Source organism: Ahaetulla prasina, chromosome 7, assembly GCF_028640845.1.
Source record: "Ahaetulla prasina isolate Xishuangbanna chromosome 7, ASM2864084v1, whole genome shotgun sequence".
Classification (NCBI taxonomy): domain Eukaryota; kingdom Metazoa; phylum Chordata; class Lepidosauria; order Squamata; family Colubridae; genus Ahaetulla; species Ahaetulla prasina.
The window spans coordinates 79,029,210-79,044,688 of NC_080545.1; the positions used below are offsets into that span (position 1 = coordinate 79,029,210).

Sequence of the window (15,479 nt, forward strand, 5' to 3'; positions counted from 1 at the left end):
TCTTTTAGTTGAAAGCTATGTAACTCGTTGAAAGATGTGGCAGAGGAAGAAATAACCAGAAGGGATTAGAATTTTACAGATCTCATTTGCATTTTCAGTTCCTCAAATTATCGTAGAAATTATAGGTCAGTATTATAATTTCCAACTTTCCTGGAACACACTAGGAAGAGAGAGAAAAAAATCAAGCTCCCTATTAAAGAGCCACCTAAGTTGTTCAATCCGACAATGTCAGAATAACATCTAGAAATGGAGCAATGAATAAAATTGCTTGGAATCTTTTGTCATAGCTAAATATTTTAATTTAGGCATGATCTAGGCATTTTGATAAGGTAAATAAACGACCCAGTTTCACACTAAGAAATTTGGAGACAACTACTTGATCTCAACAAGTCTAAAGTCTGTCCTCAGCCGCCTCCTTTTAAATATTTTCCACAGTTATATCTCTGAGAGCTATTGTTGTTGTTGTTGTGAGCTGTTACTTTTATTTGATCCCTCACAATGCCTTGAAGGCATTATATTCAGTGGTGGGTTTCCAATATTCTTATCATTGGTTTGCCGTGCATGCCCACTTCCACACATGCCCCTGGCCTCAAAAACTTGTCTAAATAGGATGTCATAAAGCAGGGGCTCTTCGCTACCACCTCTGATTATATTCCCATAATGCACTAGAAGACACTTTCAGATACCTAATATTCTTTGGCCAATTGTCCCTTTCAGTGTTAAGCCCACCAGGGTTCAGCCACCAAGCTCATTCACAGAACAAGAGAATTCACCCATTAACCCTTTACTCTGCAACGATATCTGGGCACAATCGTAGTTGGGAGCTACCCTGTTTTCCCCCAAAATAAGACATCCCCTGATAATAAACCCAATCAGACTTTTGAGCTCATGTAAATAAGGCCAAGCACTTGTTTCAGGGTGCAAAAATATATAGACAGGGTCTTATTTTTGGGGAAACACAGTAATAGTAAGGGGCGTGCATAAGAGCACAAGAGTGCCTACCATTCCAGTCCTATTGTTTTCTTTCTTTGTATTCAATTAATTCAGTTATCACATGCTCATACATACATACATATATATATATATATATATATACACTTATATATTGTATAGTTATTTCATGCTTACACTCATATATACTGTGTGACAAAATAAATAAATAAATAAATAGTATTGGATTTGAAGGCTATGTGAAATATCAATGAGGACTTTATAGAATAAATATTAAGAGAATTAAGGATAATGATCTACTATTCCCTGTCCCTTCGGCATGTCAGAAACCCAAAGCATGGCAGCAGATTGAAGGCTGCTTAACACTCTATTGCGACTTTGGAAGTATACCAAGGTATACTTGACTGGGGATTTTTGTCTCCATTTTATCCTTTGCTAAAGAGACAGGGAATCCAAACAACTGGAGATGACCTGGTAGGTAGTACATCTTATTAGGGACTGTATCATAACTTCAGACAATGGAATGTTTTTAGGGAAGATAAAGTCTCTAGCAGAACAGCACCTGATGACATATCTGACCAATGCCCTGGAAAGTGACCCTTTGTTTATGAGAACATTACTCTTATGCATCCATTGTTCTTCCTCCCCTTGGCAGATATTAGATTAGTGAGCTGGTGTTGGCTTCTTTATCTTAATGGTTACAAGGAGAATAGAGATAAGAAGCAAACGAGCAACTAACAAGAAAAATCATGCAATTGTGCAAAGCCCTGGTAAGAAACTCTTTAATCCTTTCTGCACAGGTATTACTTTTATGTGCAAAGGGAATAAGGGGTCACAACACTAACTTCTTGCCAATCTTCCACAGTGCAATTTATCCCCTTAAGCCTGAAGCCAAACCTAAACCGAACTTCTGTGGAAAAGATGGAATGGATGAAAAGGGAGACAATTTGCATTGTTACCATGCGTCAGCCCATTACACCATAAGTGTCATTCTTTGAAAGAAAAACAAGTCATAAACCCAATTATCTAACTATGCGCCAAAGCCATGCATGGATACAACAACATGTGGCATCCCAGATGTTTGTTTTTATTCAATTTATTGGATGACTCAATCGACTAGTGATTTAAGGCAATTTTATAAGGGGGTTGAAAGCACTGATGGTCAAGGCAATAAAACAGGAAAACATTAACCACGTTAGGAGAAATAAAAACTTAAAAAACAGATATTTCAATGGCTTCACAAATTGCTTCCAACAGTGCCTGTCAGAAAAACAAAACTTTTAAGAGTAGAAAGGCTGGAGACATCTAGACCTGTAGACTTCGATATTGTGCCTTGAAAGAATGGAAATTTATTATTTTTTTATTTTTATTTATTTATTTTTTCACAACAGTATATATAAGCATAATCATGAAAGTAACTATATAATATATAAACATATATATATAAGCATAAGTATGCAATAACTATATTGATTGGATATAATAAAATAAAACAATAGGACAGGAATGGTAGGCACGTTTGTGCTCTTATGCACTCCCCTTACGGACCTCTTAGGAATGGGGTGAGGTCAATAGTAGACAGTTTTTGGTTAAAGCTTTGGGGATTTTGAGAAGAGACCAGAGTCAGGTAGTGAGTTCCAAGCATTAACAACTCTGTTACAGAAGTCATATTTTCTGCAATCAAGATTGAAACGGTTAACATAAAGTTTAAATCTATTGTTTGCTCTTGTATTGTTGTGATTGAAGCTGAAGTAGTCTTTAACAGGAAGGACATTGCAATAGATGATTCTATGAGTTAAACATTCTATGAGTTAAAATTGTGAGCAGAAGAATGAAGATCTGTAGAAGATTTGCTGAATCAGAGAAAGAATGTAAACTAGGGTTGAGAAGAGTGAAATCATTGGTGGTGTTATAAGAGATATTGTGAAGCTTACTGATGTTACCAGTGGTGGAGTGGAAAAGGTGTCAGTATGGCTGGTGGGGAAAGTTACCATTTTTGTTAAAATTTGCCCTTCTAGATTTCAGGTCTTTCAGCGGCCAAAAGTCTTAAGAGGATGATTCTCTACCTTGGCAGTTTCCAAACACCTTGTCCATGAAGTGATTGGTTTCAAACAGTGTATTGGAAACTGGAATGTAAAGGCAACCTAGGGATAACATTAGAAATGGGCAGCATATAAATACGTACTGTATATGTATACTGTTGGTCAAAAGAATCCCTTTCTACAGCATCTTAATCACGTCGCAAGCCTGATAGTAGATTTTCTATAGCCATTGGTGCTGGGGGAATTTTGGGTCTGTAGTCTGGGTTCATGCTGGCCATGGTATCCATTGGTTTGCCCTAAGTGATCATAGTCCTGATTCATATATGGGATTATATGTTACACTGTTTTTAATCCTTAAGGCCAGAGGTGGGTTTCAGCAGGTTCTGACCAGTTCTGAAAAACTAGGAGTGGAAATTTTGAGTAGTTCGGAGAACCGGTAGGGAAAATTCTGACTGGCCCCATCCCCATCTATTCTCTGCCTCCCAAATCCCAGCTGATCGGGAGAGAATGGAGATTTTACACTATTCTTCCCCTGGAGTGGGGTGGGAATGGAGATTTTACAGTATCTTTCTCCTGCCATGCCCACCAAGCCACATCCACCAAGCCTGCCATGCCCACCAAGCCTCACCCACAGAACCGGTAGTAAAAATTTTTGAAACCCACCACTGCTTAGAGCACATGATATAATTTGAAGATGGAGGACACTATGATCAAACTCATGATCACGTTATATGTTTCCATATGTCTCATCAATTCCCAGGTTTTGGAAGTAATACAATGTGCTAGTCTTATTAAACCTCTTTAATACTACTGACTGATTGAGAAGTTTGGGAATTGGGGGCATAGTTTCATGGTGGTTACCATGCCCAACAGATTCCAGAGACTCGGCACAGCCTGTACTACAGACAACAGCACCCTCACTGAGGTCATTTATGGAAGTCAGAGGCAGTAATGACTACTTTAATACCTTCAAGTGATTGTAATTAAGTTGTAAAACAAATGGAAAGAACATAAATCTGGAACATGAAAGTCTAAAACTGGAGTATAGAAATAAATATACAATACATTGGTCAGGCACAAGAAACCAAAAACCCAGAATAAAGTTCAAAGTACTGAACGTTTATTCCACGCAACCTTCTACACACAAGAATCTGATCTACTAACAGTCAAGATAAATTGGCACCAGATAAGAGTCAACGGAGGGACGCGGTGGCTCAGGGGCTAGGACGTTGAGCTTGTCGATCGAAAGGTCGGCAGCTCAGCAATTCGAATCCCTGGTACTGCCGTGTAACGGGGTGAGCTCCCGTTACTTGTCTCAGCTTCTGCCAACCTAGCAGTTTTGAAAGCACGTAAAAAGGCAAGTAGAAAAAATAGGGACCACCTTTGGTGGGAAGGTAACAGCGTTCCGTGCACCTTTGGCATTGAGTCATGCTGGCCACATGACCACGGAGACGTCTTCGGACAGCGCTGGCTCTTTGGCTTTGAAACGGAGATGAGCACTGCCCCCTAGAGCTGGCAACGACTAGCACATATGTGCAAGGGGAACCTTTACCTTTACCTTTAAGAGTCAATGGACTTCAAGGAGGATGGACCTAGGTCTCTTTTGGTGGCGTAGGGATTCCAGACTGATGATGCCTTTGACCCTGCCCTCGGGCTCAGCCTGGTCATCTCCTACATCACCTTAAAAATAGATTTACAAAATAAGTGTAGAAATAGAAACAATATAGCAAATTAGAATAGAATAGAATAGAATAGAATAGAATAGAATAGAATAGAATAGAATAGAATAGAATAGAATAGAATAGAATTTTTATTGGCCAAGTGTGATTGGACACACAAGGAATTTTTCTTGGTGCATATGCTCTCAGTGTACATATATTTACCAACAAAATAAATAGAAGCATAATAGAACAAAAGGAAGATTTAAGAAAATAAGGAGAGAAATCATACTAAATAGGTTTAAATCTGTTGTACATAGGAACTATGGAAAATAAAAGCAGGTAAGGTTAATCACAAACTTGCTAGTGTTCATTTTCTAAGAAAATGCTAATTTACTATTTAAGTAATAGACTTCACCCGATCTGGAGGTTAATCATCCGTCCTATGTGTGGGTGTTTTGACATCTGCAAAAGAACCCACACCGAATGCCTGTCTGAAGCAGATATAAATGGGATACAATAATCGTGTGCATACATACAATTGCACATTAACACCCTTTCAAGCGTCTCTTTAAACATCATCTGCATTCTGCCTAAAAAAAGAAATCACTTAGATGAACAATTTTAGAATTTATGCGGAAAAAAATAAATTTCTAAAATTAAAGAGAAAGAATTAAAGAAGAAAGAAAGAATTTAAATATTTAGATGCAGGATTCCCTTATTTAGTTAAAACACATTTTCTCCAAACAAGGTAGCAGGTTTGCAGAAAACACACAATTTACTCAGTAAAGAAGAGGGCAGTCAAATACCAGACAGGGTCAATAAAGTTATCTTGTTGTTTAGCACTTCATATTCTTAAAAGCTATGCGTGAAAATGCTTTGGGTGGCAGAGGCTCTAGTTTCTGGTAAAAAGAGCAGCTTTTTTTGTTGTTGGAAAAAATAGCTCCTTTAGGAAGGCTTGATGGTTCTCTACAGGCATTTGTCTTTATGAATAATGCACTGGATTGCTGGAATTTTTTTAAAAAATGTGCCTGGAGGAATTGTCATGAATCTTGAAATTTCATTGACCCAGCTCTGCATTGCAAATCCCTTCTCTTGATTTCTTTCATTCAAATAGATTCCTTCTCCCTCAGCTAATTGGAGGGAGAAGAGCAGATTTCAAATTTTGAAACTGAAAACTACCAGTTCTTTAGAATTAGCTGCTTTGTGACATTCAGGTTGGGATTTCCGATGCTAAATTCAGGATCTGGCTCTGTGAGTTACTGTTGTGGTCCGCCAGCAGCCTGCAGAGCTGGCAGTGGAGTTGGACAGTGAGGAGGTTGGGGAGGCCAGTCCTGGAGTCAGGGGAAGGCCCAGAAAAAGGCTCTGTGTCAGAGGCAGAGATGGGGCCAGAGCCATCTGGGAGCAATGTGTGGACTCCAGAGCCTCCAGAGGCAGACAGCAGAGAGGCAGAGGAATGGGAGGAGCCTGTTCCTAGTGCACACACACATGAGAAGAGCTGCCAGAAGGGAAAAGCAGCTGAAGCAAAAAGCGCGACTGAGGAGTAAGGCCAGAAGATGATTGGCCCTTTCCATTAGGCTTAAAAGAACAGCAACAAGCCATTGGGTTCTTTGTGGGAAAGCAACATTGATTCCATTGCTTCTTGTCAGTGTCTCTTGAACTTTGTGGGGGTTTTGCCAAGAAAAGCCTTTGACAAGTTGCCAAAGACAACAAAGGTTGGTGATAAGGCTGAAGGACTGTTTATGAAGAATTTGTTTTGGACTAAGCTGAGAATGAATTAATTCTCAGCTGTTCTAATAAAATAAGTTTGTTCAGGACTGAATTGTGTTTGGTAATCACCACTTGGGCCTCTGTCACAACAGTTACCATAAATGTTAGGTAACAGAGTAGATGCATCTGGCTTTAAAAGGGTTGCTGTCTTTTCTGGTTAGTGTAAGTTTTGCATGACCAATTGAAGATGGTCTCATTTCATAGGCAGGAAGAGTGTGGGCCTGCAGTGGAAGATACATCATGCCACAGTTCTATCAGAAGAGACAGCCTTCAGTTGGTCCAGCAAGTAATCCTGCAATCTTGTATTGTAGGGTTGAAAGCAATGGTGAAATCCAAATTTTTTTACTACTGGTTCTTTGGGTGTGGCTTGGTGGGCGTGGCAGGAGAAAGATACTGCAAAATCTCCATTCCCACCCCACTCTGGGGCCAGCAAGAGGTGGTATTTGCTGGTTCTCCGAACTGCTCAAAATTTCCGCTACCGGTTCTCCAGAACCTGCTGAATTTCAGCCCTGGTTGAAAGTCCACAAGTGGGAAATAGTGCCTTGCTATGTTCATAAACAGATAGATGGGGACCAGCAGAAGTATACGCACAAATGCTAATTTTGATGAATATTAAACTGGATTAGAATGAATGACAGGTAGTCCTTGATTTACAAGGGTTCATTTAATGCCTGTTCAAAGTTATAACGGCACTGTAAAATGTGAGTTATGACCGTTTTTCACATTTACAACCTTTGTGGCATCCCCATGATCATGTGATCAAAATTCAGATGATTGGCAACTGGTTCATATTTATGATTGTTGCTGTGGTCCCAGGGTCATGTGATCCCCTTTTGTGACCTTCTGGCAAACAAAGTCAATGGGGAAGCCAGATTCTCTTAACAACTGGGTTATTAACTTATCAACTGCAATGTTTCATTTAACAACTGTAGCAAGAAAGGTCGTAAAATGGGGCAAAACCCACTTAACAAATGTCTCAACAACATAAACTTTGGGCTCAATTGTGGTTGTAAGTCGAGGACTATCTATATTGGTTAGTGGCTTATTGTCTAGGTTGTTAAGTTTGTGGTTCAGTGTGTTGTACAAACTGCGAGACTGGGTTCATTCCACTACATTGCCAAGCCTATTGTAGGAACAGTATAATATCAGCACTATGACCTTGACCATTTATTGTTTTCTACTGTGGTGGAATGTAGTCTGGATTCCCAGGAGGGGGGCCCTCCATTTTTCAGAGGGTAAAGAGGTGGTGGAGCTTTGAAATTTGGATAGCAGAAAGATAATTAAAATGGCTCCTCCTTAGCCTTTTCCAAACTGTATCTGTAGCTATACAGAAAGTTGCTTTAGTCTGGCAAGACTAAACCTTGTTATTAGCCTCCTGCTTATTTATTTGTATCCCCACCTATATTATTTTTACAAATAAGTCAAAGTGGCAAACGTATTTAACACATCTCCCTCCTCCTATTTTCTCCACAACAATCCTGTGAGGTGGGTTGAACTGAGAGAAAATGACTGGTCCAAAGCCACCCAGCTGGCTTTCATGGCTAATGCAGGACTTGAATTCACAGTCTCCCACTTTCTTGCCTGGTGACTTAACCACTAGACCATACTAGCCTCTGGTTTGCTTTCCTTCACAATTGGGTTTCTTCATATTCCAGTGGAAATGTTCAGTTATAGGGTGTATTTATTTTAATATATGGTTCCCATTGACGTGAGTGAGTCTAAGGTTCCCATTCTGGCAATCCTGCATGTTTAAAGTTGGCTTAGACCAGTGATTCCCAACATGGGGCCCACGCCCCACGGGGGTGGGGGGATTTGATTTTTAATGGGGACAATTGGAACCTTGTTTAAACCAAGTTAATGGCCTTTTAGGCTTCCTCCGCATGAGTGGGAGTTCACTTTTTGAATAAAGTAAGAATTACATGTTATGGAGAGAGGGGGTGGAATCTAGATTTTAGAGATGCTTAGGTGGGCCATGGCCAAAAAGAAAGGTTGGGAACCATTGGCTTAGACTGTCATCGCCTTTCTTCCTCACAAACAAACAGATCTGTGTCTACTCCATGGTCTGGACAGATAGAGTAGAACAGTTACAATTTTCTCAGCCAAAACGATCATAGCCATTTTTTCTTCTCCCAGTTTCTGCTTCAGGTAGTTTCAGATGCAAGGCTAATTGCCTCTAACCATCTTGCAGTGATAACAATTCTACTGAGGCACTCTTTAAAAGATGCAACCTGAAAGATGCTCACTTGTAATTATAAAGTGGATAATTGTGCGCTGCTGCTTTCTGAATTTAAGTAATTGCAAGTACCCAGGCTTAGCTACCTTTTATGCTACTGCATGGCTACAAGGGATAGCAGTGGGACTAAATTTTAGAAAAATCTTGGAGAGCTCATTCTCATAAGCTCTTCAGCAGAGTTAATAACTCAAAAGATGCTTTTCCCTTCGTTTGGTTCCCCCAGACAGTACAACAGTAAAAATGGTACAGACAACAAGCTGATAAATACTGTATAGTTTGTGAGGGACAGAAGCTACTTCAACATCAGTTCTTTCCCTTCCCACATCTGATAATATTTTTTTTTTAATTTCCATTTTTCAACATCATATTTATGTACAAACTATTATCCATCATTAATCATTAATTTTTATTTATTACTGATTCAGGCCTGCCCGACTGCCACTTCCTTACTACACAACCTCCCTCTCTACCCTCTACTACTTTCCCATCCTTCATCCCCTTCACTTTACTACTTCCTCTCCTCCTTCTCCACTCCTCCCTTCTTCCACCCTATCTAACCCTCTTATTCCCCTCCTCCTTCTCTACACTTTCCTATCTACTTTCTTCCCTCCTTCTACTCCTCTCTCCTTCTCTTCCTGAAATGGCAGTCGAGCATCCCCAATATCATTTTAAATTTTTTAATTTCATATCTTCAAAAATTACTGTACATTAATAATCAATCCATGTATCACTTATTGATTCATTTCCCCTTCCCCCTCCTCCCCTTCCCCCCAGACTTCCCAGAGCAAATACCGGATATTTTAACCAACAATCACAAGCTAAAGTATACAAAATATACATAACCTCCCACCTTAAAAATTTTTTAAAACTATAGATCCCCTCACAATAAAAATAAAAAGATAGGAAAGAATAATAAAAAAAAGAAAAGAAACAATACCAACTTCACATATTACTTCTTCTTACGGTCCATTTTTTTAAAATTAATCCATCTTCTCAAATTCAATTTTTTTTCCCCACTTGTATATTCCTTCAAATTTCATAAGTCCATTTCTCAAATTACAGTCCATCTTCTCGAACTCAAATTTTTATCACTTGTATATTTTTTCAATTGCCATAACATTTAATGTCCATTCTTCTTACAGTCCATTTTAAAAATTAGTCCATCTTCTAAAGTTCAAATTTCCCCCCCCCCACTTGTATATTCCTTCAAATTTCATAAGTCCATTTCTTAAATTACAATCCAGCTTCTCAAATTCAACTTTTCATCACTTATATATTTCTTCAATTGTCATAAGATTTAATATTCAGTCCTGATAATTTTTTTTTGAATGCATAGGAATTATTTAATTTAACAGGTTGGATTCAGTGGTGGCATTCAGCCAGTTCGGGATGGCTTGGGTGAACTGGAAGTTAAATTGCTGGCTGGCCCCGCCTGTCTCCTCCCCTTCCAGGAATCCCCATGTGCCGCATTTTGACTCCCGGGTAAGTGCAGGGAGGCCTACTAGAGCCAAAGCGGGGCACGGGGCGTGGCATGTCCCCTCCTTGCGGCCCGTTTTTGGTCCCAGGGAGGTGCAGGAGGCTGAGTGCTGCCTGTCACATCCTTGGCCACGCTCACCATGGCCACACCCACCCAGCTGGTCATTAGGGCAGAGAACTGGTTCCTAAATTATTTGAATTATTTGAATCCCACCACTGGTTGGATTAAACCCTCATCCATCAATGCCATACAGATAGTGTTCGACTTACAATGCATCTGTTTAGTGACTGTTTTGAAGTTATAACAGCACTGGGGGGAAAAAATGACTTAAGAGCATTTTTTTTCCACACTTACACTCATTGCAGTATCCACATGGTCAAACTTCGGGCACTTGGTAACAAACTTTGACATTTACGATGATTGCAGTGTCCTGGGATCATGGGATCACCTTTTGCAATCTTCTGACGAGTGAAGGCAACGGGGAAGCCAGATTCACTTAACAACCAGGTTACTAACTTAACCGCTGCTGTGACACTTAACAACTGTGACGAGAAAGATTGTAAAATGGGGCAAAACCCACTTAACCGCAGAAATGCTGGGCTCAACAGTGGTCATAAGTCAAGGACTACCTGTACACTAGAAATGCTTGATATACAAGATTGAATTATTTGACTATCACGACTGAATCTGTATGACAGGAGTAGATTTTCACATTGTCTGTTCTGCTGAATTGTTCTAGCTGAAGTTGTCAGGGAAGTACGGCTCATACTTCCTGCCATCAAGACATGAGCTTTACCCCTAAACTATAGATTTTCTTCTTCACTGTGTCCCTGATCTAATCTACCCCCTTGCTTACTGCTAAAATGCCAAATTGTATTAACCTTTGGCCCAAGCTACAAAATCAATTATTTTCTTATTTTCTCGCTTTATCTTGAGCTGGCTCAAGAGAGAGAGAGAGAGACTGACTTTTGTACTCCACGGTGGGATTGAAGGACCTTAGAATTGAAGACAGAACTGGTGACAACTAGGTTTTTAAAATTTTTATCTTCAAAACTGCTGAAAAGGGGGAGACAAAGATTGCCAGACAGCTTTGGAAGGGGACTCTAAAGTTATAACAATACCCCATCTCATTCCATCTATTTATTACTCACCTTCTGTTATTCTGTCTACATTTGCTATTGTTAATGTAAAGTACATGGGATTTTAACTTTGTAATAATGGTATTGCTCAAACTGCTTAACAATAAGATCTTTATATTTGCTATTTTAGGGGTATATCTAACAACAAACTCCCTCCTCCCCCCCTCTCTCTCCTTGAATACTTGAAAAGCAAAGTAGCCAGCAATATGTTATACTACTTCTGATCTTGAATTTCAAGTTTTAGTGTTAGTTCAGAATGCAGAATGGGCCAAGGTTTTGCTGATACTGGCTGCAAGATATGTTTGTTAGGATAAAATGAGCAATGTTGAAAAGTGTCTCTCTAGGATCTCAATGTTCTGATTTAAGAGCTTTAAGGTGGCAGCTTGTGTGATTTGTGTCCTACGTTTTTACAGTTTGCCGTCCCGTCCTATTTCACCTTGTAGATACCACTGCAGAAATTCCAACAAGGCCACTAAAATCTTTTTTAAAAACAACAACAAAAAAAACCCTAAAGAAACCAAAGACTAAAGCTCCTTGTTATTTCTTTACTTGTAGGTCTCCTGTTTCTTCAGAAGATCAAGGTAAGATTCCATTTCACAAATTCCTCTGCTGAACTTGAAATTGATTTTGTTGAGAAAGGGTCAGTAAAGTTGTAGCTGAAAATGAATTTGAAGTACAGAAATAAGTAAAAGTTGATATGGACATAGAGATAACTCCTCTGTCATTTCATTAAATATACGCAGGATAATCTATCCCAGGGGTCTCCAACCTTGGTCCCTTTAAGACTTGTGGACTTTGCTGGCTGAGGGATTCTGGGAGTTGAAGTCCACAAGTCTTAAAGGGACCAAGGCTGGAGACCCTGATCTATCCAGTTTTGCAGAAAAGCCGTGAGTGGACTTCTGTTCTATCATAAATCTAGTTCAATAAACTTGCTTTTTGCTTCAGTAACTTTGTTTGCAATATAACATCTGTTATTCATGACTACTAACCCATGGTCTATAGAGAAAAACGAGATGATGATAATAATTGTGAGCATTTACACAACATTTTACAAGGTTTATCCCCACTCTCAGCCATCTCTACGATGCTTCACAAGTTAGCGGTTGTACGAACAGGATGGTTAGAAGATCACAATTACTGGGATTTACCTAAAGCTATCTTAACGGTTCCTGGAATTGCAAGATGCAAGGCCTTTCAAATGTGATTTTACAATGTTAAGAGAGCACACGCTGTTCCCTTCTATCTTTCTACTACTGAATGATAAATTTATTTCATTAGATCCTTGCCAAAACCTTGCCTTCCATGCTTCAGAGGAAACATTACACTGAAGTCATTGAGTCTGTCTCAGGTATACATATCAAGCAGCTTGCCCATGGACATTGATTTATTGGTTGGTAGTACGGGATTTCCTTACCTTATGTTATTGCTCCCTCATTTGATCTATTAATTGAGTGTCAGATGACTGATAAAGTTCTTCCTTGGGCAGCTTCTTGATTTTAATCCTCAATGGCTGTCCCCACGATCTATTTTTCTTTTCTACTTTCCCTATTTTCTTCCTCTGCACAAACGGCTCTCATGTTCTGTTTAACCACCGGTGCCACTGTGCCAAGAGACATGTGCTACAGCTTGATCAATATCCTGAACCGCTCCAGAACTATAAAAGCAATTTATGAGCTTACTTTGAAAGGATGAAACAAAGCCATAGCCACGTATCATACCAAGGACATCGAAAGCTTCTGCTTAGTGACAGTGAAATGGCTGGTGGAGGAAACTCACTACAGTACCATAGAAAAGTGCACTTAAAAGGCAAGCGCAAGAGTTTGAGATTTCTCTTTCTGAAGGCAGAATATTTAGTACCAATGCTTTAAAAAATGCAGTTTGCAGGAGAGTAATTTATATCAACATAGCCTTCCTTGCCTTCAAGGTGTTCTGTGACTTACTTGTTGACTTTCACAAGAGGATATCTTACCTGGCCACTACACCAGACCAATATCCTCTCTTCTTATTATTTTAAGGGTCCCACTCCAGCAAAGCTTCAGAAATAGTCTGTTGAATCAATATTTCTCTGCTATCTGTCTGGCATATTGTCAGCTGTTTAAAATTAAGTGATTCCCCCCCTCCCCAAGCATGAGTCCGACAGATAATTTCTCTTTAGCAAGATTTGCAGAGAGAAAAGTGTAAGGGTTACAAAACCTATCAGCAATTGAATTTTTGCCATTTAGAACCGATATATACCCATGTATATATGTATATACCATGTACATACTTCCTTTCCTGACAGCCTTCCTGTGATCTAGCAAGGATCTAGGTCTTTTCATTGATAATGGAGAAGCATGTAGTTGGCTGCTTACATCTCTCTCCTGAATATTCACCAGTCTCTAGGCACTGACTGTTGTACTGTCCTCCCAACCCTAACTATGCATATGGCTGAGTTTTGGAGATGAGTCACCTTACTTCGTATTCATATTTTCATACTCATAACTTCCTGCATTTAGAAATTATACTGTGTACTATGAACAAATCAGATCGCAGATTATCACTCCATGCCTTAAAGTGTTCCACTTAAAACTGAATTATGCTCCATTACTGTATGTGTTTAAGCAGTTTGAAGGAGTTATTTAATCAGATTTGGTTTTATTGAATAATATTCTTTGTTTTATGTAATACATGAATTATTGAATATGCTGGATTGAAGTTGGCTTCTAATTACTGTCATTTTTTTAAAAAAATGTATTAGTTGTATCTTTTATAATCTGCTCTTTTAGATATGTACTTATTTTATTGTCACTTTTTGTTTTGGAAGACTTCTTGAGAGTGTTTAAATAAAAAAGATTGACAATCTTTTTAGAAGAATTAAACCCAAGGCACGGGATTTAACATTAAGCCATCACTGAGCTATTGTCTCTTTATAGTTTTTACCTGACCATGTTAATCCTCCTGTCCTCTTTTAAAGTAATTACCTCAAGAAGCACTATCTCTGCATGTTTTTTTTAATCATAACATTTTATGAACATTGGTAAAAAATTTATTGGAACTGGTTCCTGTGATTAGTAAGATAAATAGTGTCAACCATTATAATATTACAACTTATACCACATTCTTTAATGTTCCCCTTTTCTGAAGTCTATAGCTGGGAAATGTTACTTTCTTATATCAAGCCACGGCAGTAACTTGTTTAGCACTGTATAATCTGCAATGCAGGTCTTTCTTTCTGCAGTTAATTCAAAACACCACTTAGTCCTTCCTAAGATGGACTTTCCTTTGCAGTCAGAAGGTATAGCTGACTTGTACTCAGGTTGTAGCTTTCCCTTGTCAAAGCCAGTGACAAAAGGTGGAAGATAAAATTCCTGTGTTGATTGCAATTCCTATGGGGTCTTTCCTGACAAAAAACACTCTATGTGATTTGCAACTGCTTGTGATATTCTGAGCAGTGACCAAGAGGTTGCATAGCCTGAGCTAATAGGAACATCTCAACAGGAAAGACTACAATATATTGCTTCAGGGTCTGTAGTTTGGGGAGGAATGGGTCAGGGTCACAAATATCGTTACAAATACTTTAAAAAAATGGTTGCTCTCCCTGAAATGTGAGCCTCAGTTACTTTCTAGTTTTATGCCTCCATGCTTTGGTTGAAAATTCTAAGGGAATATATGGTATGCATAGAATCTACTTTGGGTGAATGTGTGTAAAGGATAAAGAGGAGTGGTCAGAGACATGAAAACCAACCAAATTTCTTTTTTAAAATAGTGATTTTATTAAAGATTATATTTTGAATCAATAAAATTAATGCAAACTAAAGAAAATAAAAAAGAAGGCAAAGCAAGAAAAATAGAGAATAGAATGTCCGGGAAATGATGATTTAATAGCGGATCAGCTGCTGTAATGTTGTAATGTTGTAATACTGAAATGATGATGCAATGAAACTGAGTCTGCAGGGTTAAACTATTATCACTTTAAAAGGCTGTATATATAAGAGAGGCCCTGTGAGGGCATCCCTCTCTCCATATGTGGTTCCTTGCTATAGTTGATGACTGATTGACTGACTTTGCGTAGTATGTGTATGTATATATTCCTTGTAGATAAACCACTGTTTGAAAGACAAACCCCTGTTTACTGTATTTTGCTCCTGGGTTGTCTCAAAATCGTCACACTGTGTGCACTCTGACAAATATAAAAGAAAGAAAAAATAAAAATACTGTAAAGAAAAAGAA

The 15,479-nt window shown here is 38.8% G+C and overlaps 1 protein-coding gene across 1 annotated transcript in view; it reads left to right on the forward strand.

The window, feature by feature from the left end:
- DGKI (diacylglycerol kinase iota) overlaps window positions 1-15,479 on the forward strand; it is a 265,587-nt gene that overhangs the window by 199,528 nt on the left and 50,580 nt on the right. The window contains exon 29 of the mRNA XM_058190874.1: window positions 11,826-11,851. Coding sequence (XP_058046857.1) covers window positions 11,826-11,851 — 26 coding nt within the window. The remainder of the gene's footprint in view (window positions 1-11,825; window positions 11,852-15,479) is intronic.